This window comes from Rhipicephalus microplus, chromosome X (genome assembly GCF_043290135.1).
Source record: "Rhipicephalus microplus isolate Deutch F79 chromosome X, USDA_Rmic, whole genome shotgun sequence".
NCBI classification, from domain to species: domain Eukaryota; kingdom Metazoa; phylum Arthropoda; class Arachnida; order Ixodida; family Ixodidae; genus Rhipicephalus; species Rhipicephalus microplus.
The window spans coordinates 434,088,233-434,114,048 of NC_134710.1; the positions used below are offsets into that span (position 1 = coordinate 434,088,233).

A 25,816-nucleotide genomic window follows, 5' to 3' on the forward strand; every position below is an offset into this window, starting at 1 on the left:
TTTGTTTTTCTCTTCTTGACGTTGTCGACTATGTTAAGAGTGAAATTGGAGTTCATGCCATCGCCGCAGTCGTGGCCGAGTGGTTAAGACGATGGTCTTGAAAACCATTGGGATCTTTCCGCGCATGTTCGAACCCTGCCGACTGCGTTTCCTCGTTTTGTTTTTCTCTTCTCGACATAAACGACTATTTTCAGGGTGAAATACCAGATGAAGCCATTGCCGCCGTCGATGCGGAGTGGTTAAGGCGATGGCCTTGAAAACCTTTCTGTTCTTCCAGCTCAGGATTGAACTCTGCCGACTGCGTTTCCTCGTTTTTTTTACTTCTCGACATAAACGACTTTGTTCTGAGTGAAAGCGCAGGAGATGCCGTCGCCGCAGTCGTGACCGAGTGGTTAACGCGATGGTCCTGAAAACCATAGGGTTCTTTCCACGCAGGTTCGAACCCTGCTGACTGCGTTTTCTCGTTTTGTTTTTCTCTTCTCGACATAAACGACTATGTTCAGAGTGAAATAGCAGATGACAACGTCGCCGCAGTCGTGACCAAGTGGTTAAGGTGATTGTCTTGAAAACCATTGGGTTCTTTTGGCGCAGGATCTAACCCTGCCGACTGAGTTTACTGGTTTCGTTTTTTTCTTCTCGATATAAACGGCTATGTTCAGAGTGAAATTTCAGGTGACACCGTCGCAGCAGTCGTGGCCGAGTGGTTAAGGTGATGGTCTTGAAAACCATTGGCTTCTTCCCGCGCAGGTTCAAACCCTGCCGACTGCGTTTCCTCGTTTTTTTTTCCTTCTCGACATAAAACAGCTACGTTGAGAGTTAAATAGGAGTTGACGCCGTCGCCGTTGTCTTGGCCGAGTGGTTAAGGCGATGGTCTTGAAAACCATTGGGTTCTTCCCGCGCAGGATCGATCCGTGCCCACTGCGTTTCCTCGTTTTGTTTTTCCTCTTCTCGACATAGTCGACTACGGTGAAAGTGAAATAGAAGTTGACGCTGTCGCCGCAGTCGTGGCGGAGTGGTTAAGGCGATGGTCTTGAGAACCATTGGGTACTTCCCGCGCAGGTTCGAACCCTGCCGACTGGGTTTCCTCGTTTTTTTTTCTCTTCTCGACAAAACGGCTATGTTAAGAGTGAAATAGGAGATGACGCCGTCGCCGCAGTCATGGCCGAGTGGTTAATACCATGGTCTTGAAAGTCATTGGGTTCTTCCCACTGAGGTTCGAATCCTGCCGACTGCGTTTCCTCGTTTTTTTCTCTTCTGGACATAAAACGGCAACGTAAGGAGTGAAATAGGAGTTGACGCCACAGCTGTTGTCGTGGCCGAGTGGTTAAGACGATGGTCTTGAAAACCATTGGGTTCTTCCCGCGCAGGTTCGAACCCTGCCGACTGCGTTTCCTCGTTTTTTTTTCTCTTCTCGACGTAAACGACTATGTTCAGAGTAAAATGCCAGATGAAGCCGTTGCCGCCGTCGTGGCTAAGACGATGGTCTTGAAAACCATTGGGTTCTTCCCGCTCAGGATCGAACCCTGCCGACTGCATTTCCTCGTTTTTTTTCACTTCTCGACATAAACGACTTTGTTCAGAGTGAAATCGCAGGAGACGCCGTCGCCGCTGTCGTGACCGAGTGGTTAACGCGATGGTCTTGAAAACCATTGCGTTCTTTACGTGCAGGTTCGAACCCTGCCGACTGCGTTTCCTCGTTTTTTCTCTTCTCGACAAAAAACGGCTACGTTAAGAGTGAAATGGGAGTTTTCGCCGTCGCCGTAGTCGTGGCCGATTCTTCTTCCGGCAGCGCAAGCGAACGGACGCAGAATCATGTGCTCCGACGGAGCGGCGATAACGGCCCGCGCCGGCCGTGGAAACAGGATCGATGGCGAAGATGATAAGGACTACGATATCGTTCTGCCTACCTTGCCCACCGGCCGTGTTGTACTGAACACGTTGTTTTTGCACGGTGACGTGCGTGAACGTCCCTACAGGGTCGAGGACTTCAGAGACGCCCTGGCGACGGCTGGAGTGCTACCCGACGTCGTCGCGTTAGGTGCGTACCAGATAAATCATGTCTGGGCCGTCACCCTCACCAGTGGTGAAGAGACGAAGAAACTGGCCCCCATGAAAGAATTGAGGGTCAAGGGTCGCCGGTGCGTGAATATTGATCCTGAATCATCAGCAGGTAACCCAGGCAGCACAGAAGGTTGGCCCAATATTGGGGATAGATCGGCATTGCCTGGCCCATGAACGGCCCAGTTTTCACAACGTACCGCCAAGATTGGCTATGCCAGCCAAATAGAACGGTGACGTTGGACCAGCGTTGACAACGTACCCCCAATATTGGTTCTGCCAGCCGAATAGAACGGCTATGTTGGACCAGCATTAACAACATTCCGCCAATGATGGCTGTGCCAGTCTATTAGATTGGTTATATTGGGCCAGCTTTCAGAACTTTCCGCCCATATAGGCTGTGCCGGCCTATTAGAACGGACACATCGGGCCAGGTTGTACAAGTAGCAGCCAATATGGGCGGAGCCATCCAATAAGACCGGCATTATTGGCCCGCCCTTTGAACGTTATTGCCGGCGTCAGCTGAAAAGTCAACATCACGATGTCATAATATTAGAATATGAGCCAATTTCTGCGTGTGCTGCTTTTTGGCGCTGTTCTGGCCCCAATTCACGTGCCGATTTTTCAAGTTAGAGAGAGCTCGAGTAATATATGTGCCAGGCACAATATTAGAACTATCTTTTCGTCATTAAACCATGCCCTGCCGCGGCGGTCTAGTGGCTAAGGTACTCGGCTGCTGACCCACAGGTCGCGGGTTCGAATCCCGGCTGCAGCGGCTGCATTTCCGATGGAGGCGGAAATGTTGTAGGCCCGTGTGCTCAGATTTGGGTGCACGTTAAAGAACCCCAGGTGGTCGAAATTTCCGGAGCCCTCCACTACGGCCTCTCTCATAATCATATGGTGGTTTTGGGACGTTAAACCCCACATATCAATCAATCAATCATTAAACCATGCACAGCTCGTTGAAATGCATAATCGTTGGTTGAAGTTGTGCAAGGTAGACTTTTTAAGTGAGAAAAAATTACCGATCAAGTTTCTCTGTCAGACGTGACGTCCGATGCGGTGCTATTCGTACGTATGACGAAGCTGCTGCGGATACCGCTGTCTTACGCGTGCATGTAGACGTCGAATATCTGACGCAAATCTTATCGTATCATGTGTCGGGCTAGCTATCTACGCGACCTATTCGAATCTGTTTTGCGTTCACAGCACAGTACGGTTAACGGCACTTGCTGCTGCTTGACGTGTGGGAAGAGCGGGGGTCGTCAGTTGCGTTATGGTGACTGAATCACACAACATATGCAGTTGCCGTGATCTAACACACAGACGCGCGTGCGCACGCACGCACGCGCTATATTCATGCAACGACCACACGAATTCCCAACAACATCGCAGCGAACGGTTGGTAAGGTGTTGCGGAGTGTGTGGGCGTCGTAGGGCACCCTGTCGGTGCCCAGCTCGTTGCGAACGCGAATTTCGGCGTGGAACGCATCTTTTTTATGTACTTTTTTTACGTGTGCCCAAAACGGTAGGCTGCGCGATACGAGAAGTACGACACACAAAAAAAGAAGAAACGTGAATGCATAGGGCAAATTGTTAATAACAAAAAAAAAAACACGCACGCTCACGCCACTGCAGTGGCGTGAGCGTGCGTGTTTTTTTTTTTGTTATTAACGAAGCACATGTGCTTCCATAAAACATGACAGCCAAGAATGATGAAGTATTCATTTACATACAAATTACTATGAGTTGCTGAAACTCACGCAGAAGAACATAATTTTCTTCCTTGGATATTGATCGAGTGCCTTGCAATTATGCTATGTGAATTTGACACATCAACAGTGCATTATGATTCCCACCATAAGGGGCCACAATCTTGGCAAGTAATAGAAGTACTCTTCCCACCTGATGTGCACCTAACGTAAAGAGGCCTTGTTTCTCAAGTTAGCAATATATATATATATATATATATATATATATATATATATATAACCACTGGAAAAATATACCAGGTGTAACCAGAAAAAGGTGCACCTGCAGTTTTAAAGTTTAAAAGAAGCAATGACATGCCAACCATCCAAAATAGAACACCCGAGAAAGGAGCATCAATCAGTATTACAGCAGCTAAAAGCCTGCTAACAGCTGAAGGTAGTCATGCTGCTCTTCCATTCAAGTATAGTGTACACTGAGAAAAGATACTGAGGATACACCATTAGCAAATGACAAAAGCAATACAGACAGAGCCTTCTCTTATAATACAAAAAGTCTTTAGCTGAGGAGGCAAATAAGTCATTGGCACACAATAAGTGCACAAAAAAAAAAGCTGTCGCGCGAGGCTGTCAGCGCTTAGACAACACAGCCAAAAATACATTAGACTGAAGAAGGGAAAACCCATAGCAAAAGTTACCATACTCCTGAGTTCTTGCTTTGCGTGCAAATGAAGCTAGCGTGAAGTTGAACACTAGATTAAAGCGCCACAATCAAAATCTGGAAGTCAATGCTTTAGGAATAATACAAAGTACTGAAGAAGCATGCAAAGAGCATTCCTGTGAAGGCAAATATAAAAAAAGACTGAAAGCTCTGTGGCCCTGAACAAGACAACACCACAACCAATCGAAGAGCCGTTCGGACACACCAGCAGTTCTGGCCAACACTAAAAAGTCACAAAAACATACCTTTAATGCCTTTTTTACAAGAGAACTTCAAAAGAAATGTGCATACACCAATGCCAGAAGTATCGATGGAAGCTATTACTCATATTCAGCTCTTCATTGAAACACTGACAGAAGATACTTGTACCTGGATGCTTAATTACTTTGGTACAACTCAAGAGCGTCGACGCCAAGTGGCAAAAAAATTATGATGGAAGACTACAATGTGATCAAATGCACACGTCAACCACCAACCAAGGTCCTATGCTAGAGTGAATATCGCAAAAAGTCTTGAACGCCTAATGTCACTGGCTCATACTCAGCATTCTCAATCAAAATCTTGACCTCCCACACAGCATATTATTTCAACAACTTGCCACCTCTCACCATGTCATGAAACAAGCTCGAGTATACACAAACCCTCCTCACCGTTAGGTAGTTAGATAGCTCCACTAGTGCTTCACTCTCGGAACACATAGACCAGGGCCGTAACTAGACGGGTAGTGAGGAGGTTCTGAGCCCCTGAAGTATTTTCATGCTCTGACTTTTCGTCAACAATAGCTTAATCTGGGCAAGTTGGTTCATCGTGGTTGTGTTCTAGTAACAGTGAGAGAAGTTCAGGAAGAGACAAAAAGGACAGGAACGAGCGCTGACTGCCAACTAAATTTTATTGAAGGTACTACGCCCACTTTTTTACAGAGTACAAGAACAGTGCTCATGCACAACGACACATGTGAGACCATGATAATATAATCTTAACTGAGAAAAGAATACTCTCTCTCCGAATGGATGAGTGAAGGTATACTGATGCACTGATCCATGGCCTTCCTGACAGGAAAATGCTTTCACAGTCTCTCTTTCATTTCTTGTTCTTGCTTTTTTCAAAAACAGTGTTTTATGAAACATAGAACTGCACTTACATTCTTTACAGTGTATGGCCATGCGACTACCATAGCCATTCTTAACATTTTAAGCATGCTGTCTTGCTCAAACATTGGGGCATTGCCCAGTTTGTCTTATGTTTACGTTTCCACGTGTCAATAGTATCTCATACACAACATTATATTGGCATTCAGTATACCTATTCTCGTGACGAATGGTGAAATAATGGCTATTCCTGTTGCTTTTTAGTACACACACTTTTGAAAACTTGCAAGGGATGGCAAATAACAAGATAAAATCATATCGGCTCGCTATTTTCTTTATATTATGAAACACCTTATGTACGTACGGTAAAGTATGCAAAGATCTTTGGTCATTCTGTTTTTATTTTGGTCCTGTTTTGTTTAACTTGACTTTCTGCAAGAGGGTTTAGCACACGGGTGTGATGGTGCTGTTGGGATATCCAGCATCCTTTAGTCTTTTAATCTGGTTTTTAAGGCTTACCTCATCCTTGTGCTCACATGACTTCTGAAGGGTGGCCTCAATGCACGTGGTGGCAATTCCTCTGTGTAAATTGTGTAAATGTGTAATTATGTGTTATGATGTACTAAAAAAGATGTCCCAAGAATCAGAATAAGTGACAGTAGTCAAAGTTTTTGTCACTGCCTTTATACAAATACCAGTTTATTTGTTGCCTCCTGCAGTATTTTAGGGCCTCTTATATAGATAGGATGTTTTCTCACTTTTATTACATTTTTGTATTGATGATGTCATATGCTCAGGAGGTAGAATGTCGTTATGTTCTTTCTGATAACTTCTAGCTTCTGAGCAAAGATAAAGTTTCAGAAAAATGAAAAAAGGCTAGCATAATATTAAGACATGGGAAGAAAGCAGAGTTTGTCAAAAATGAATGCATTAGTTGGGAATGAGAAAAAAAGATGGATGACAGGTCAGTAATGTCAATTAATTTATATTAGGACACATGAAATGTAGCAGAGGGTGGCAGGTGATTAGTTCCAATGAGATCGAGAAATTATCAGCCATAATATGAAATTGGCTCATACAGGACAGGGAACATTGATTGGGCTTCCACCCTGCAGTGGACATAATATAGGCTTAACACTAACAATGAGCAAAGCCTGTGAAATTAATGCTCCATGAAATGAGCAGTACTGCACAGATTGCTGTGCTAGACTTCCCATTTTGCATGTTTTTACCAGCTTATCCTGCTCGCTGTTCAGACACAAAGCTTCACCAGAAAAACAATGTTATACTTGGTGAGGATAATGCCAGTGAATTCAGTGTTTTATCTACACCTTTCCTTGCTTAAGTCCTCCTCCAAACTATACAATTTTTCTTGGAAATGTTCTGCTTACAGCACACCAACCGATCAAGTGAAACAACTTTATTGGGGTCCTGCAGGACGCGCCCTAGTATGCAATCACCATTTCACTTCACGTTACAACATACTGGTGGTAAAAATATTCTCTGGCAGGGTACAGAAGTGCATGCACTGAGCTAGCTTGTGCAGCGCGGTCTATTCCAGAAAGCTGAACCTATGTTTGGTACAGAATTTTGTAACCACACGATGCTTGCACAGATTAAATGTGGCCACACATAGCAACTTCTCAGCTTTTTTATGAAATGATCTCGCAGTATCTGAAAACATTTGTTTTTTTGTTTACTTCATAGTTCCCAGTGAAATATTTCTCTTGTTCCTCTCATTGAATAATGGCATTTGGTGTGACTAAGGTGTTCCTAATGCCTCACTATGAGATCAGAAAAACGATTCTCCTTGAAATTGCTTCACAAGCATTTCTTAAGATATTGAATGACACTGCTTGCACATGTACAAACATTTGCTAGTTTTGTTGAGGGTTGATGATAAAGGGAATCAGTTGGTGCATCCAAGCCGGACAGAGATTGACTGGCCCTAAAAAGGGCTGTTTAGTTATATATCTTGCAGCTTGTTCCAGGTAGACAGGGCTTCATTCTGTAGAAAAGGTAACTCATCACACTGGTTCCCCAGCATGAAGAACATAACTTGATGCTAACACTGACTCAGATGTTCTGAAATGTCATAGAGGGTACATGAAGGCTGGGTACATGAAGGTTGCAGTTATACTAACTGTACAGTCAGCATGCTTGTGTGATATGTGCATAGCTGCATCAAAGCCACATGTGAGAATTGCGTGAACAGCTGAAAATCTCAATGGCAGCATAGATTAAGAAGTCTGTCATCCCTTTTTTGCCAGTTTCCAATATCATCCTTCCCTTTTCATGCATCTTCTATCAATATATCTGGGGTTTTAATTCCCAAAACCACGATATATTAATGAGAAGCAAATTTTGAACATCTGGTGTTCTTTAACATCTTCACTTGTTTGCAGCGCAACACCAGAAACACAGGACAGGGAAGGAGAAAAAGAGAAAGAAAAGACGGCACTGACATCATGACACGCACATGTCGTGATGTAAGCTGCCCAAAGAGTGGCCTCCTGTGAGAATAGTGAAGAATTGGGAATAGGATCTACCAGTAAGGGCTTTGTGTGCAATTCACAAACAGTGAAAAAGATCCACCAGGGGTGAACCACAGGTACATGGTGCACTCTGGTTGAGAGAGAGCAGAGTAAAACAGATGTGCCAGACAGGAGATTATAAATGGTTTTGTCTGGAGCTGGTGCCAGACCGAGCTCTTATTAAGCGCAAGGGAGTATTGAGCGCCAGGCCAATCTGATCCCATTCCTGTGATGGGGTGCAATGTGATGACAGGTGCGAATTCCATTTTCTTTTTTTTCCATGGGTTTAGGGAAATAATTTTTCAGGGATCAGATGAAAATACCTCCGACATACATAATAACATGCCTATTCTTGGGCGTAGTCATGCCTAGCCACCAGATTGGGAGAAAAAGGAATGTTTCCCGAAATGTGCGATAAAGTGTTTGGTGCTACGCCTTGACGGAAGTATTGATAGGTGCTTTGGAAATCGGTACGCCATTTCTGTAATCGTTAAATATGCAACTGCATGTGCCACTGCTAGGGATAGCGTGACACTCCCAGCCATTTCGGGGTAAGCCGTTTTAATCTACATGAAGATGTTAATGAGCCCGTTCTCCATCGCAGCAGTAGCTGTGGCCATTCCTTCAACTAGGCCTACTGCAGCGCCAACTAAACGTCTGCATGAATTTAGCGCTTGTACCGTACATAATAATCAGCACGTGCCTTGGGTTCACTTCGATGGTGTTGTGAATTCATCTTGCGTGACAATGGTTTAAGTTGCATGCGTGCCTTAATCATTATTGCAATAGGAGACCAAGATTTATCGTCACGCATGGTGTTGCTTAGCTCGGTCCTCAGTGTTCGAAGCAGGTTCTGCCTTGTGAGTGCATGAGAGAGGCACAAGAGTTGATTTCTGCTCTGTGTTTCTATAATTCCCAAGCCTGTATTATACAGGAAGCGGATAGTGCTGGTGTGCGTCAGCTGCCTCGGTGCGCTCTCAACCGCCTGCCTGGTAAGACTGATAGCTCATTCTATCAGCGCCTTGTCGTACTCCCTCCTCACACTGCGACATGTCCTCCACTTGGAGGACATGATGACGGAACAAGATGATACGAAGCCCAAAACCGCAATGTTTGCAAGCAACAACCCGAGCAAACAATTCAACGGTGAGGCCAGAAAATCTACCTGACTAGGCCTGGAGCAACAAGCCAGAGAGCATATTCTTGGCTGGATAGATGGATGGATGTGGCTGTACCCTTTAGATCGGGCGGCGGCTAACGTCACCTAGCCGTAATGCTTAGTGAACTAACCAATAGATTTTTTTTCCCCTTTAAATAGTAAAGTTGGACGGGTACTTTGAAGCGAAGGGTTTAATTTTCAATCGTGCCTGTACTTTAGCCACCAATCAGATAACCTCCTTCTAGTTAAGTCTACCCGCTTAAAGTCTATTTTGCCCTCCCTGTCCCTAAACACCAGTGCTTTGAAAAACTCTGCGCCATCATCTTGAACTATAAGGTGAATCCCTTTACAGAGCATTGTCAAGTGTTTGGCAGTTTTTTCTTTCTCTTCGCACGCACTGCATATTGTGTCTACCTCTTCATATTTGGCCCGATATGTCTTGGTTCGCAATACTACCGTCCTGGCCTCAAACAGTAGAGAACTACCCTGAGTATTATCATAGATTCTTTCTTTGGCAATTTCCTGCTTAAAAGTTCGATAGATCTCTAGTGCGGACTTCTTAATCATGCCAATTCTCCACATATCGGTCTCAGCTTCCTTCATCTTCTTCTTAACCGATAGTTCTTTTTGGGTTGGCCCCCTGCTGTTTTCTAAGTATTTACCAGTCAATCTTTTGGTTCGTTTCCTCCATTTTGTATTGACATTTTTCATGTACAAGTAGCTGAAAACCTTCATAGCCCAACGCTCCTCCCCCACTTCTCTCAATCGCTTCTCAAATTTTATCTTGCTGCTAGCTTCCCTGCCATCAAATGATGTACATCCCATATCACCTTGTACTCCCTGGTTTGGTGTATTTCCGTGAGCTCCTAAAGCAAGCCTACATATTTCACGTTGCCTAATTTCTAATCTTGCTTGAACTTCTGACCTCATGCACAAGACCGCGTTGCCGAACGTCAGCCCAGGAACCATGACCCCTTTCCATATTCCTCTCACAACATTATACCTATTGTAATTCCACAGTGCCCTATTTTTCATCACTGCTGCATTCCTGTTATCTTTAGTCGTCACGCATATTTCGTGTTCCCTCAGGTACTCGGTCCCATTGCTTATCCATACGCCCAGTTATTTGTATTTATCTGTTATCTCTAGCGTGACTTCCTGTATTCTAAGCTCACTACCTTTGTTATCATTAAAAATTATGACTACTGATTTTTCCTAACTGAATATAAAATCTAACCCATCTCCCTCATTACCGCAGATGTCCATCAACCTCTGCAAATCTTCCTTGTTGTCGGCCATTAGCACTATATCATCTGCGTAGATTAATGCTGGTAGTGCCTGATCAATGAGTTTTCTTTGTTTGACTAAAGAGAGGTTGAAGCCAAGTCCCCTTGACTCTAATTTGGCCTCTAATCCTTGTAGGTACATCATGAATAAGAAGGGTGACAGTGGGCATGCCTGCCTAAGTCCACGTTTCACCACTGTGGGCTTGGATACCTTTTTTTCCCACTTTTTAACTACCTTGTTAGTTTTATAGATTTCCTTTAAACGATTAGTGACTCCATCTTTTACACCCAGTGTGTCTAGTATTCCCCACAAGTCCTCTTGAACCACGCTATTGTACGCTCCCTTGAATTTCTGCAGGCCGGTAGGAAGCTTCACAGCGCAGCGCCTGATCTTGTGAAACGGCGCAGCCATGCAGGCAGGGCATTCAATTCCCTCCCTATTTTTTGTATACTACTGTCCTTGTGTACATCGTAGAACACATAACAGTAATGATAGCAAACAGATCATTGATTCGGGTAGGCTTGGTGTTTTTATTTAAAATGGAACAACGAGGAAGCTGCTGAAGCTCGTGCCTGTATACAGCTGCTTTATATGAAGATGAAACTTTAACAAAAAAAAATGTAATGATAAACAGTAGGCTCATAACAAACAACATTTCTCTGAGGGTGCATGGAATATATGTCCCATGCAAGGCTATGCATTGCAGTCCTTACTGCACTGATTATGTACACGTACTGCAGGGCATGCAAGTGTATGCAGACACACGCTGACGAAATGACATTTTTTGCTACATACAAACGTGCACCGCACCAAATAAGACGCACGTGTTTGTATAGTCAGGGAACACTCGTGAATATTGATGAAATCACACACCTCGCTTACAGTATAAAACAAACACAATAGCGAACAATAAAATGCGACGCTGTTTAAAGAGGCGGACCCAGGTTACGAGGAGAATTATCAGTAAGGCATACACACCACGTGTCAAGCTTTTGCAACATCTAAAGAGAGTAAATATGGAAAGTTGCCTTTGTAAGTTAACATGACAGTACCAAATGGAGAAGCCACACGAGAGAACAATTCATCGTGGTCTAAAGAATGTGTTTTAAATATTATACACAGCTTTGCAAGATAATATCGACGAGTTTTACTCGTCTAGGTGTGGGAGGTGTAGGCCTGATAAAATACGATGTTGCTTCAGAGCCTTTCTTTCGTAATATTGCAATTTTATTCAACTCTTTCAAACGCGGCACCGTAAATTTCTACTGGGTGCTCGAACACGGCAAGCAGGTCGCGGGGCAAAATCTTTGTAACATTTTATTACCGAAACAGCGATACTAGCAATGCTTGAGCTGCACTTGCTGTTTTCTAAATTGTAACCTCCTCAATCTCATCACTGTGGTCAGGAAACAGAGAGGAAAAGTACAGCAGTAGTACGTAGAGAAATATTCAATTTCAAGCCCTTTAGCAATATCATCTGAACAAATTGCCAGTTCACTGTTGAATTCTCGATGGAAACAAACAGCTGATCAGGGACGCAAGCTTGGCTTGGCACTGGCTTGGCCGTTCATACAGAGCCAAAAGCCGCTGCAGGAAACTGGATTGCGGATCGTATTGAGGCAAAATATTTTATACATTTTTGTTTTCTTTGTTTCATTTCTCTAATTGCTCTTCTGATGGCGTGGACCGCGCTTCGTGATCTCACGTACCGGCGCACTGTTTTTAAGTTTAGTATGGCGCACGATAATACATGATTGCGTGCTTTAATTTAAAAAGGTTCGCGAGTATGGCAGCAACACTGCAATGTCGGGAAGAGGCACGGGGAAGAGGATAGTAGTAGAACCAGTAGCAGCTGCATGTCCGGGTGGAGCGACTGATGCCCAGATGGAGGAATGTCAACCCGATGCCTTTTGTGTTGGCCGTGCTGGCAGTTCCGCCGACTTTATAGAAAGAGACGACCCCGTCGCTTGTCCTCTTCTCTTTTCCTTCGGGCATCAGCGACAACATTGACGGACGACGTGTTCGACTTCACCGTGCACGTGAGTATAGGTTGGTTTTTCATTCGAGTGAATTCTTGTTCAGATTTGCAACTTGTCGACTTCATCCTGATCACCTGTCACCGGCAATAAGTCACATACGTGTGATATTTAGGTGAAATAAATGATAATGCACATTTTCTGCTCCATTTGCGTGACTTAGCTACACCAGGACATGAGGTAAAGCCTTTGTCGCCTAGCCACTAGCAGGCAAGATCGATCACTCGCATCCTTCAGTTCACGAATCAACGCGCCTGCCTTGAAATTAGTAAGCTGCTCGCAAAGAAATCTTACCGAGGCAATTTTGTTTTCTGTGAACAATGCATTGTAGATTTGTCTTGAATAACAAAAAAAAAACTTGAAAAATAAATGTCGCGACCTTTTAGAAAACGCCGTGTCTAAGAGCTAGACGCGGCATTTTGTAAAAGGCTCATTAAATTCAGTATGTTTTCGTAGTTTCTGCTTGAAATTATTATTGTCTATGAATTTCATGGCCCAATCTTTTGCTTTGGCTGAAAATCTCGGCGGCAAAAACTTTGTTCAGTGTCCCTTTAAGGGCAGGTGTAGATGCCATCATTTCAGTCGCAAATCTTTTTGCTAGTCGGTCGGCTGGTTAACAATAAGGGTACTAACTAGAGTTCCAGATTTCATCAGCAACACATGGTCATGGCTTCATCAGATGCTGCATTATATACATTCTATCCTCGTTTTTAAATAGGTGTACCGTATGGTCCACTGTTACAGGAAACAAGCGAGCTCATGGACAGTGAGCCATGTGGTGCTAACTGGCAGCGAGGCTTGTGAATGGAACGCATGCGCATAGAATCGGGGTGCGCCCAGTTTTGTCTGCCATTTCTTCGCCTGTACGCATGACAGCATTGGAAAGCGCATCCGTATTTTAGCTGCACAATTTATCTAGCCCAGTGCCTCCTGCTTCAGGGATTTCCTGTGAGCACAAAAAATGCATGATTTTAATCGTTGCTGCAGTGTTTTGCAAGTTGTCACCGTAAAGCACATCATATTTTTCGCATAATGCTCGCTGCAACTAGCAAGTTTCGGTGACTCAAAATGTTGTTCAGGTCTGATGTAGCAAACATTTCAAGCTCGTCCTCGTGACCATGAAATATTGGTTTATTAAATAATGGAAGGCAGAGTTGGTATCAGTTGATTTACAGTGTGAAAATGAAAAGTGCGAAGGACCGTGCCTCGCAATTAAGCCCCGAGAGCATGAGCAGAGAAGTAGCAGATGAGGATGCTCATGCGCTGCATTTCCAAATCTCACCAGCACTAATGCTTGACGGACTGCTGGCCACGCACTAGCGTGTTCTTTCTGAAACAGGACTTTGGCCCTGTAAGCAAGTTCTTGAAGGGCATAAGTAAAACGTAGGATGGGCCCCCTAAATGCACCCATCCTTGAACCATTGGGCTTATGAATTAGTGCCCTTTTCAAAATACAACTATTCTGAGCTATAAATTGTGATAGAACAGTGCACAAAGTTTAAAAATGGGAAAAAAGTCTTTAAATGTCCCCTTTATACATAGTGTTCTTGTGATGTCACTTCTGCCGTTGTCGCCCTCTCCCGCCATGCCCGGGTAACTCCCTGGGTACCTACGGCAGTTCACGTGCTGCAGTGCGGTTTGTTGGGGGCTTGTCATCTGTTGCTGTGAACGATGTGGAAGCATTGTGGTTTTTTGTTGTCTTACTTTAACGAGCTCATTGGATTCGGAAGGCCTCGCTCGTTCACTCGATACAAGACCAGAAAATCAAGATGTGCGACACATATACCAGCCACGGCGTACACCGGCTGCCCGCCACAACCTATGAGGGCCTATTATCTTGCTTTCACTACAAATTGCCTGGCCCAAAAACAAGTGAAAGCTCAAAATCTCTCGAGCCGCAATTTTAAGAGTGGTTGTGCGAAGCGCAGCTGCTCCCATCGAAAACTAGTCGTGCAGAGCTAGGCAAGTTTACAAGAGATATAATAGTATGAATATATTGTCACGGCCTACGTCACCAAAGTAACAATGCCCCCCCCCCCCCCCCCAAGTGTTTTAAACAGTGCTGATGTTGAGCTTGAGCCTCTTTGATTGAAATTTGTGGAAATAGTCGAGGAAAATATTATACAAGGCAGATAGGGACTTTGCGTGGTGTGTGCCGCGGTAATGCCAGTCATCACTTTATTTTTCGCGTATGCTTTAACACACTTTTCACTTTGTATTTTGCTTTTGTTGTACGCTAATGTACAGTGGAGTCACTGAACATGATAGAGACCGTGTATAGAATTAATTGACTAATTAAAAAAAATCCTGACGCCCAACTTGAACCGATCGGCTATACTTCAAAGTGAACTAATATTGTTTCCCATTCTTTATAGTTTGTTTCAATGCAATACCAAATCTCCGCGATCGCCATCACGATTTTAACCGCCTTCCTCGCCATCATGATTTTAACTGCGGACAAGTTTGTATGTACAGTATCTTGGTAAGCTATATCTGTTTGCAGGTAAATACTTGGCTATGGCACTTACCCGTAATGAAGTTGCACCTGAAGATGCAAATATTGCAAAGTTTCTTCAAGTAGCTTTTGTTAATCTGCACCAGCCAAATACGCTGGTACTTTTAGGAAAATCGTAATGTGCGTTCTCAATTTCAGGTTATAACTTTCAGCGAAGAAACACCCTAAGCTCTGCTCCCTCTGCGTGGACTACTAAATCAACTTGCCTCACTAACAGCTCATAATTTCTCAAACTTGCATCGTGAGGCAAAACTAAACGGGTGCAAGCACGAGGAGACAACATGGCAGTTGTAGGCGATAGATTCGGTTGGTGCCTGGGCATGTTGGTGGCGCATTTCGGAAGTGAAGAAAAGGTGCTGCGAGATGCACGTGCACACTTTGTATAGTTGCTGTATTGGACAGCAAACTTTTTTTCTTATCTGAGCAGTTTTACCAAAGGAAGCTTCATCATATGGCGTGATAAATGAAGTGAATCCACAGGTTGAACCACATCATAGCCTCGCTGTGCTTTTGTACTTTCTTTAGCTCGCAAAATTTATTTGTACATATAAGTGACAACTCGCCAGTAGTAAGGTAGCACTTGTTTCTTTACCATATGATCATCTCCGGTGTGCTGCTGCCTCAATATTTCAAATTCTAAGCATTTACACCATTGTATGCTAACTTTTCCTTCAAAGTGAGACAAGCCACATGTGTATCGTAGATCAAGAAGCATGCCAGTTTTACGTACTTGCAAGGTAAACATCAGAAATGCACAGTTGATCAAAAATACTAGTTTAATGGTGCATCTACATAGCAGAGCACCTGTGGCGCCTCGGGAACAAGATAATGCCACATATGTTACAAGAGATAATTAAAAAAGACAGGGGACGTTCCGTGAACAAATAGAAACAAAAATAAAATGGCACGGTGCAGTGAGCAAAGGCGGCAAGGGGGGGGGGGGAGCCCGTGGGACTTCAGCAGATGAACGTAAGGTGTGTGTTTAATATGTGGAAGAAACAAAAATTGAAAATTTTGGCGACTGAAATGAGGGTGACTTAGTGAGTGCGCTCAAACACGAGAGTAAACACGGTTATTATTTTTTTTTTCAAATCTCTTTTGAAAGCCACAAGAAATCTGTATGTGCTGCAGCCTAACAGAAGGTCCGTGAAGGCAAATTATGAATTCGTCGTTGTACAAAGGCCTATTTTTTTTTTTTTTTCATGCGCACCATCCCCGCCGCGGTGGTCTAGTGGCTAAGGTACTCGGCTGCTGACACGCAGGGCGCGGGTTCGAATCACGGCTGCATTTCCGATGGAGGCGGGAATGTTGTAGGCCCGTGTGCTCAGATTTAGGTGCACGTTAAAGAACCCCAGGTGGTCTAAATTTCCGGAGCCCTCCACTACGGCGTCTATCATAATCATATAGTGGTTTTGGGACGTTAAACCCCACATATCAATCAATCAATCATGTGCACCATAAATAGTGCTCAAAATTTAATTGCATATGTTGTTTTCATCCTCGCTGTATTCCGTGCTGTTTATGATGTAAAAAAAAAAAAGTAGCACGCTGAAGTGGTGCTGCTTTTGGGCAACAGTTGAAAATGGCGGGGTGCATGAATGCGGAATACTGCCGCTTACACTCAAATCACTCTTGTGGTCACCTCCCACTGTTGCATATTTCACAGCTGCATATTTCCTAGCTAGAAAAATTTGATTTTAGGTGTTTCACGCCATTTTCCATGTAACTATTCCACAATTGCACACACTGATCAGCAGGCTTTCAATTGCGCTGAAGGACACAGGTGCCATAAAATTCATAGTCGATTCTTTCAAGAAACCGTATGTAAAGGCTGAAGCTTCATGCGTACATACACACACACATACCATATTGTTTTTTGTACTTTATGAAAGCTGCGAAGGTCTCATGTGCCTCCAAGCGTAACCTGTCTTATTTATTCTCCATCACCGCAAAAGTTTTGTGAGTTTCAAATAAAAGTACTTTGCGCATGGCCACTTTTGGGTAATCTTTTTGTGTAGGTGTTATTTGAGCAGCCCACAGTGTTTACTTTATAAGCCTGTATGTATATGTTGCATTATAAGGATGCAGAATGTGTGTAGCTGTGCAATATAGATGAAGTGTAAAAATTAAGTGTGTCTATTGTAGTGTTCTTGCAACCAATCTTACCCCCTATTCTAGAACGTCCCTCCACTCAACGCTTCACCTTCATTTGAGATGACTGATGGGAGCGCCGTCTCTAAGCAGAGAAAATTGCTGCATGTCAGCAATAATCTGCTGTGATTCTCGAGTAGCGCAGCGTCGCTTTCAAACGAGCAGCGGCACAGTGCTCAACTCTGTCAAGTGAAGGGTGAAAGTCGAGTCGGGGAGCGTTTATGAATATGGGGGTTAGTTTTGTTGTCTTGTTAACCTGCCATTAACACTGGATTGATGCTACTTTGCTCTAGCTGTACAGTGCTCTCCAAGGCTCAAGGAGGCACCGCACGGGGAAGGCTCGGAGCAAACCATGCGTGAGTTTCCTTTCATTGTTACACTATGCACGTATTAAGTGATAGACTGTAATGTATGCTATTTGTATTGTGCAAGTTTTTGGGGACATACAACTTCCAACACTTATATGTTCTGACGAAAATCACGCAAGAATGAGAGAAGCTTGTGCAAAAATTATGCAAGAGTGTAAGAAGCTTTTGCAGAAGTCTGTGAAATGAAGTTTTGAAATTTTGTGGCAATGTGTCATTGTACAGTGGTCAACAGTCTTGCTCAGCATGCTTGACTGTAGGGCTCCCGGCTGCACAGGCGCATCTACGGAGTGCCTGATGCATGATGGGCCAAATGTCAGCCTGCACACTGGTGCCTCTTATCCCCGTTTGTCTGTTACATCAGTGTCTCTTGTAAAAGGGATCAACTGTGCTACCTTTTTTTTTTCGAATGTAATAAGTTCTTTTTCCAGATTATTGTTGTTTTAAGGTAGAGCCTCACATTTCTATCAAATACTGAAGATTCTACTTTTCCTTCTAGATGCTATGAAGTCACTTCTTGTGTTACAATAGAGTGAACACTGTTATGAGAAAAGCTACTTTATGGAGTTAACTCACTCCATATTGACTTAACACACAGAATTGGTAAAAACTACACTCCATTCCAGCTGCATTAGGAATAATATTCATTTGCATACTTCTGTTTCTTTTGTTTGTTTGTTGGCTGGAGGTTTGGAGTATAGGGTGGCCAGAGGGCACTGTGTAGTCTTTCTTCATCTTCCCAATTTTGTGAACATCAATTGATAGCCGTATGGGAAGCAGCCAGCATGCTGAAACAGCGGTGCAAGCATGCAAGATGTTCACCATTGCATGCAGTCAGTTGCTGTGAGCAACCTACTGCATACAATTAACTGCGAGTGATGAAATAACGCTGCACTATGTGTGCCTCTTGGAAAGCTGCAATGGTAAAGTGCCACAATCGTATAGTAACATTGATAACATTGCAATTTGTTTGTTGAATAATTTTGCAACTGAATCAATGGAGTTTTGGATAAATTTGTGTATCTGCCTGGTTCATCGAAGCTACAGAGTTAAATGTGGTATATACTCGCATATTATGTGTACTTTTTTTGTCAATCCGGTCATGTGTGAAGCTAGTAGGAATCGCAAGCCTAAAAGCTCAACTTGGAATATATGTTGCAGGCGCTGTCACAGCTGTCTCAAAGCGGATTGTCATTTGTTTGCTAAGCCTGTTCAAATGCCCCCATTTTCTTGAAGTTCTTCCGAACAGTGCTCACAAAAACCAGTTCCCATGACAGGGTTATACCAGAGAACATAAGCACTCTCCAATAATTGTCGGGAACCCAACGTAACGTAAGATGCAGACAAGGAAGCGCGATGCTAACACAGTGCTGTGTGTGTCGCCCTTCATGTGTGTGTGTGTCCATTCCTTGTCCCAGTCTTCTATTGCGTTGTGTTCCCTCCGATATCTAACCAACACACCCAAGCTTCTATGCTAAGTCTTATTCAACGCACTCTTCTGCTGGCTCCCATACTGAATATTGCATGTCGAAGAACTCCACGCTGATGTCCTTAGCGGTAGCACGGTTTCAGTTTTCTTCGGTAAGCTTTATAACAGCAATCTGCCTCGTATATAATTATTGTAGCCTATCACAAGGAACGGTAAAAACGTAATGGCCAGATGGCGAAACCGAAAAAAAAAAATGAGTGCGAAAATCTGCCTCATCTAGTTGATGTGACAGGTCCTTGCACGCGTTCAACATCTGTGGTGTGTCTCGGGAATACATTCTTGTCGTGGAAGAGGTGGGAAGATAGGAGGCAAACCTTTAGGCATTTCGGACTACACATAAACAGGTTTCAGTTTTCAAGTTCGATATTCTAGGGAAAGCATAAAAGTTCATGGAAGAAGGGACCTTGCACTCAGTCCATTTTGTGTAAGACTGCACTCGCCTGCTCGACAAGAGATGTGCCTGACCAAGCTTCATGAAGTCAAATGTGTCTGTGTGTGTGCTGGCAAGGTGGCTCGGGCTGGTTGGGGAGGGCAAAGTATGCGAGCAAAAAGTTTCTTGTAGTAAAGCAGGCTGGCTAATTATACTGGTGAGCAAATTATGTGAGGATGCAAATTGTGCGAGTAAATATGGTATGTACTGTTGTATGTTTCAGCTCTATTGCTACGGATCCTGCGGATCCAACTTGGCATCCGGCAGCAACAAAGAGAGGTTCTGCAGGAGGTACGACAGCTGAAGCACAAGGTACGGCTCTTGTCCGTGCCTCAGCACGCCCAGCCAGCACAGCGCCCCTCTGACCTTCCCCGGCTGCCTGCTGGTACAATTGGAGAAGTGGAGGCAGCAGAGGCAGCTGTGCAGAGTAAAGCTGTGGCTGCGGCTTTGGTGTATATTTCTTGATTTTTAATATGCCTATGTAACATGCAGAAATTTAGTAATGCTTTTAGATACTGTGTTTCGGGAAACAAACTAGTCAGGTTATCTCATGAGCCACTGTACTACAGTCGAATATGAATAATTCGTACTCAAAGAGGCCAGAAAATTTGTTCAAATTAAAAGAAGTTCAAAATAATGAAAGTTACCGTAATTACTTGAATCTAACACGCACCTTTTTTTCGGTTAAGAGAGTTCATAAATCGCATGTGCGTTAGAGTCGAGTACGAAAAAAAAAACTGAATATGGTCATTCTATTGGCATCGCCACTTACAAAATGGCCGCCCCCTACGTGCGTCGGCATGGCGCGTCGGTCATTTCTGCCTACGTGTTTCCCATGTGCGGCACTTCATACGTGTGCTGAGGAGTTCGTCATCTTGTAGTACATTAGCATCGACGGCATGGTAGGGCCGACTCCAAAAGCTCGAGTGCACCACAATGCTGCTTCTAAAAGAAAAGTCGTCGCGTGTGCCGGAACGGACAGAAATCGGGTCGCATCGCGGTCATTCGGAGTTCCCGAAACGTGCGTGCGGGACTGGCGAAAACAAAAGCAGAATATTGTCGACAGCAAAGATTCACGCAAGGCTTCAGTGGACCACAGCAGGGTCGGTTTCCACAAATTGAAGAGCTGCTCTGCGAGTATGTGATTAAGCAGTGAGCGGCACAGCGGCCCATGACGACAGAACTGCTCCAAGTGCAGGCTATGCAGTTAGCCTTAAAAAAAGGGCTAATGCAGAGCCATTTTAAAGCGAGCAGGTGCTAGCTAACGAACTTTATGAAGAGAAAAGGCTTTTCCCTCCGAAGGCGAACGGGCATATGCCGGAAGTTGCTGGAGGAGTACGAAGAAAAGCTTCAGAGTCTTCAGAGGTTCCTCCTAAACTTGCGGCACAACAACGGCTACCTGCTTGGGCAAATCGGGAATGCCGATCACACGCCTCTTTACTTCGACATGCCTGGCACCTCAACCGTCTAGGAGAAGGGGGCGAAGCAAGTTTGTGTACTGACATCGGGCCACGGTAAAACTAGAGTGACAGCAATGCTCTGTGGCACGTCAGATAGGCATAAGCTTCCCCCGTACTTCATATTTAAACGGAAGACGCTCTCAAAAAGAGTCGTTTTCGCTAGTGGTGTGATCAAGCGGGCCAACGAGAAAAAAGGGTGCGCGTTGCAACCGATGTCTTTTTTTTTTTTTTTTGTCGTGGAAATCGGGCGCGCGTTACAATCGAGGGCGCGGTAGAATAGAGTAAATACGGTAAACGAGCGGAGGACTCACCATGCAGTGATGCATGTGCATGGAGAAGTTTTATTCACAAATTACAGGACATCCGTCATTAATTAAAGTAGTCAATACATGTCTGTACACGTTGGCCTTGCAACGAGTCAACAAGTTTTGCGTGCAGTTTGCAAAGCATTTGTACTTCGGCTTCAGTATTCTCCTGGCAAAAGAAGTTGCGCGCGGCAATGTCCAGTGCTGACACTCTTCGAAGACAACTGTGTTTCCACTGTTACCATCTGCGCTGCAGCCGGAGCGTGGCCAGCACATGATGAGAATGGAGGAGCGTCTCCACCTGGAGAAAAGCAGATCGGCATTCGAGAGAGAAACACTCCGCGGCAGCTTTTTTTTTTTTTTTTTTTTCTCTCTTCATGCGCGGTGTTGAAAGGAGAAGAGTCTCTACATAGCAGGAACGAAAAACAGGGAAGCGTGACACTGGCGCGTTGCAGATCGGCATGAGAGAGCCAACTCTCTGCGACAGCTTTTTTTCCCCTCTTTCTCTTCATGCGCAGTGTTAAGAGGAGAAGGGTCTTTACGTGGCAGGGACGGAAAAAGCCGAAGCGGGGCACAGGAATGTCGCAGATTGGCATTTGGCAAACATTCCACCGCAGTCTTTTCTTTCCTTTTCTTCATTTTCTTCTTTAAGCACAGCGATGAGGTGTCTGAAGTGCCACCGCAGGATTAGGCGGGGTGCTGAGAGCATTTTCGGAGCGCGGTATAGCTTTGATAGGACCACAGCGTCAGTTCGAATTAAATGTGTTGGAATTAATGAGATTCGACTGTATTTACTATAGTCTGTGAAGTCCGAGTGAACTGTCCTAAGCTAGCAGACGATGTAGGCGGCATCGTGTGTTTGATGGGCAGTGACTAGCAATAGCCTGCTTAAAACAGACATTCAGTAATTTTGTTTATTTATCACCCTATTTCGTGTCCGCTGCGGCTCTCTCTACTTTGAGCTACAGTTCACCCGGCCTTGTGTTAGCCGATTTCTTACTTTTTTAAAAATCTAACATGCACCCAATTTCGCAGTGTGAAGAAAAATGCACCTTTGTTTATTGTGATGAGATTTCTATAGCGACAGGCCTCTTTGTTGGCTATCACAGAAAAATATAAACAGCAAATGGTGCACCATCTAGTGCGACCTTTATTTTTCTATCAGTTTCATCTATGACCAAGATTTGGTCGCTCTAAGGTTGCCTCTTAGTACGCCTTGATCATGTTCATTTATCTTGTTGTGCTCTGCTTACAATGCATTGATTAAAAACATGTCCAAGCTTCTTTTTGAATTCCACATATTTTATCGTTTTTCACCTGTAGAAGCTACTCCTGGTCAACATTCAGGCAAAGACATTGTAACCTCGAAGAAACGTGTATTGGAATTTGAGCACTGTACAAAGTAATTATACTATTTCATAGCTAGAATAAATATTTATTAAGGGTTATAACAGTGTTGTATTTGATTTCATAACAGCGAAACTGCATTCAGAGAAGGACTCTGAAAGGTTCTCACACTGAGTGTGAGAGGGCTAATGTGGAAACCATTTTAGGTCAAGTGAGTTGAAGTTAGCGTAAAAAAACAATGAAATGTTGTGATGCCCAAAAATTCAAGTTGTTGTTTTCAGTGTCCTCTTCTTGCAGATTTTTATCATGAAGACATTTCGATGTGCTGTTGCGTTTACCCCATCTATGCTTCTTGCATTTTTTTACAGCGCAAGCACCTCCTGCAGATTGGGGGACGTGGCCTTCGAGAAATCGGTGTGAATGCCATGAAGGCTGTATTGGCACATGACGTGCAAGTGCTGTACAGCCTTCATGGCAGAAAAGGGAAAAGGGCCTTTGTGAACCTGAGGCTCTGTAGATTAGTGACAGGTTAGACTTGTTCATTGTTTTATGTGTGTGTACCCTTGTGTATTCTCTGTACTGCAGTGCTTCATGTGTACTATGGTATTTCTGTTCTTGTATGCAGATGTCATCTGCCAAAAAGCAGGGTGCGACCAGGCGGAGGCCCTCAACTTTATTAAGAGGTGGCTGCCAGGGTCTGGTGATCGCTGTGGGGGCAGGAAGCGGCGCTTCAGAGAAGCATTTGTTGTGGAGCAGCCCGATGATCCCCACTCTCGGAGTGCAGATTATCGGCTGCTCGCGGCAGCTGGCTTCCTGCCCAGCCACAGCAGCCAGGGCCTTGACAGCACCACTGTCACTGTGCCCCCAACGCAACCTGACCTGCAGTAGAGCGGGCCTTTTTTAGTTGTGTATATATATTTTTCAATGTATACATTTTTTGTTGTACCAAATAAATAAAAAAAACAAAGAATAAATAGTCTGCAGACTGTCGGTGGTGCACTGTTCGGCTAGCTTATGCTGATTCGGAAGCACCATCACCATGTTTTAGTTACAAAAAAATGCTCTAAACTATGAATATTCTCGATTACCATGTGGGGGACATATGTGGGGATTGCAAGTGGGGGACATACGCTTTCAACATTTACTTCGTAACTACTTTTTTCGATCTGCTGTACCAAATACCAGTACCAAATAAAGCACTCGCTATTGCAAAAGATAAATTGGTAAAAAAATAAACTACACTTCTAGTGTTAGCAAAGGGAATGAGGTATAAAAGATGAAATAGATCGAGTAACTGCTTTCAGTTCTCAGCATTCAATTTTCTGTTGCCCCAAGTATACAGGGCTGCAAAGCTACAAGAGTGGGTCATCGAGGCATATTGTTTAAATCTTCCGGTAAGAAAAATTCCCTACTAATAATGGTTACATGATGGCAAGCCAATCAGTAGCCAATATTCGTCGTGCAGGAAACAGCGGTGTAATAACGGCATTTGATTGGCTGCAATGTGGCCCTGGATTGGTCCAATGTCGGTCGTACATCCGTAGCCAATATTCGTCGTGCAGCAAACATCGGCGTAAAAATGGCATGTGATTGGCTGAAATATGGCCCAATGTTGGCCGAACATTGGCAGCTTTGTCGGCAATACGATGGGCCTTCGTCGGCCCAATGTTGGTTGCATACTGGCTAAAACATCGGCAAAACGTCGGCCCATCATTGGCTTGAACGTCGGCCCGACATTGGAAGAAGTTGCACTTCCGACGTCGGCCCGACGTCGGTGCCGATGTTAGCCGATGTTGGTCCAAGATTGGTCCAACGGCGGCGTGCTGCCTGGGAAAGCTTCGCCTGCATTGGATGCTGTACGGTGTCCAAGATGAGGACATCAGGGCAGCCTTCGCCGCGTTTGGCAACGTCACTGAAGTGACTCGTGAACGGTGGCGTGTGCAAGGCATGAGAGAGAAAGGCTCGACCACCAGAAGCGTTCTCCTAAAGCTGAAGCCGGGAGTGAAGGTGGATGACCTCCCCCATCATGTTCGAGTCGCCGGTGAGTTGGCCCTCGTCGTCGTTCCCGGGCGGGCGATGCAGTGTCTGCGTTGCCACGGCACGGGCCACGTGCGCCGAGATTGCAGGGTGCCCCGCTGCTCGAAGTGCCGGCGTTACGGACACGTGGACGCGGACTGCGTCCGCACTGACGCGTCGGCAACCGGGCTCCCTAGGGCTGACGAGCATGACGAACTTATGGACGTCGTCGAGGCCGAGGAGGCTGCCCAGGGAACCGACGAGACGAACAAGCTGACGGGACCACATGCGTCGTCATCGCGTTCCGGCTGTGAACCCTTGACTGTTGAAGCTCCGGAAGCGGGACCAGCACCCGTAGGAGACACCGGGAAGGATGTAGCGGCAACGCCCGTAAAAGTGTCTTGCGACTCCAATGTGGCTACTGAGGCGACGACGAAAGCGACGGTGTGCTCCGCAGCTCGCCAGGCCGGTGAGCTTAAAAGCCTGAATGAGCCGCTGCTCGAGAAGTGCGGCGTCCCTTCATCGAACAGTGTGGCTGCCTCGAAGCGGCCCCACCCCCAGGCGAGCAACGGCGGTGCTGAGACGGAGGTGCCCGGTGTCGAGGAACCTCCTGCTAAAACAGCCCAAGGACGGCGGCCTTCCCTTCGGCCGCGCCCGAACCTGACGGCCGACAAGCGAGTCGGCAATGGCGAGAACGTGGGTCAAGGCCCCACCGTTCCGCCGGACGACAATGCCAGTGATGGCGCCGTCTAGCCTTGTGCTAGACGCGAGAGGTAAGCGCCATGCTGCAGGTCTCCCTTTCTTCCGTTTAAATGGCGCCTATAATTCCGTTAAAGGTCGCTACCATCAACGTTAGGGGTCTTGCAACGAAAAGAAAGCAAACCCAGCTTTATAGACTTGTAACGGAACGAGATATAGACGTCCTAGCAGTGCAGGAGACAAAAGTTGACGGTGATGAAGAGACCGGCAGCATGGTGCGACTTTTCGCGTCAAGGTTTTTTGTGGTTGTCAGTCATGCCGTAGGCACATCGGCTGGGTGTATACTTTTTGTAAAGAAGCTTCCGGGGCTGCAAGTTAACGCCCATTTCTCCTGTGCAGCTGGCCGGTGTGCTATGGTTGACTTCTCACTGAATAACACCGAGTGGC

General features: G+C 45.0%; 1 protein-coding gene and 4 non-coding genes across 6 annotated transcripts; all 5 read left to right on the forward strand.

Moving 5' to 3' along the window:
* Positions 1 to 65: 65 nt before the first annotated feature.
* TRNAS-UGA (transfer RNA serine (anticodon UGA)) lies at positions 66 to 147 on the forward strand. The gene has a single exon. It is a non-coding gene; the product is annotated as a tRNA-Ser (tRNA).
* A 539-nt stretch (positions 148 to 686) lies between these two features.
* TRNAS-UGA (transfer RNA serine (anticodon UGA)) lies at positions 687 to 768 on the forward strand. Its single transcript has one exon. It is a non-coding gene; the product is annotated as a tRNA-Ser (tRNA).
* A 230-nt stretch (positions 769 to 998) lies between these two features.
* On the forward strand, positions 999 to 1,080 carry TRNAS-UGA (transfer RNA serine (anticodon UGA)). Its single transcript has one exon. It is a non-coding gene; the product is annotated as a tRNA-Ser (tRNA).
* A 226-nt stretch (positions 1,081 to 1,306) lies between these two features.
* Positions 1,307 to 1,388, forward strand: TRNAS-UGA (transfer RNA serine (anticodon UGA)). The gene has a single exon. It is a non-coding gene; the product is annotated as a tRNA-Ser (tRNA).
* A 10,413-nt stretch (positions 1,389 to 11,801) lies between these two features.
* Positions 11,802 to 23,628, forward strand: LOC142776577 (uncharacterized). 2 transcript variants are annotated; one of them, XM_075880479.1, is made up of 5 exons: positions 11,802 to 12,595; positions 17,552 to 17,614; positions 19,766 to 19,854; positions 23,023 to 23,182; positions 23,280 to 23,628. In XM_075880479.1, exons 2-5 carry the CDS (start codon positions 17,611 to 17,613, stop codon positions 23,540 to 23,542), a joined length of 516 nt encoding a protein of 171 aa, XP_075736594.1. In that variant the 5' UTR covers positions 11,802 to 12,595; positions 17,552 to 17,610; the 3' UTR covers positions 23,543 to 23,628. The 2 variants fall into 2 exon arrangements, with proteins under 2 accessions (XP_075736594.1, XP_075736593.1); XM_075880478.1 differs by lacking the exons at positions 11,802 to 12,595; positions 17,552 to 17,614; positions 19,766 to 19,854 and having other exon boundaries at positions 19,867 to 23,182.
* The last annotated feature ends 2,188 nt before the right edge of the window (positions 23,629 to 25,816 follow it).

What these genes read in the sequence shown, in the direction of transcription:
- LOC142776577 (XM_075880478.1), top strand. Translation starts at nt 22,906, where the DNA reads ATGCCCAAAAATTCAAGTTGTTGTTTTCAGTGTCCTCTTCTTGCAGAT. An exon ending in GCTCTGTAGATTAGTGACAG is followed by an intron (nt 23,183 to 23,279) that starts GTTAGACTTGTT and finishes TCTTGTATGCAG; the next exon opens with ATGTCATCTGCCAAAAAGCA.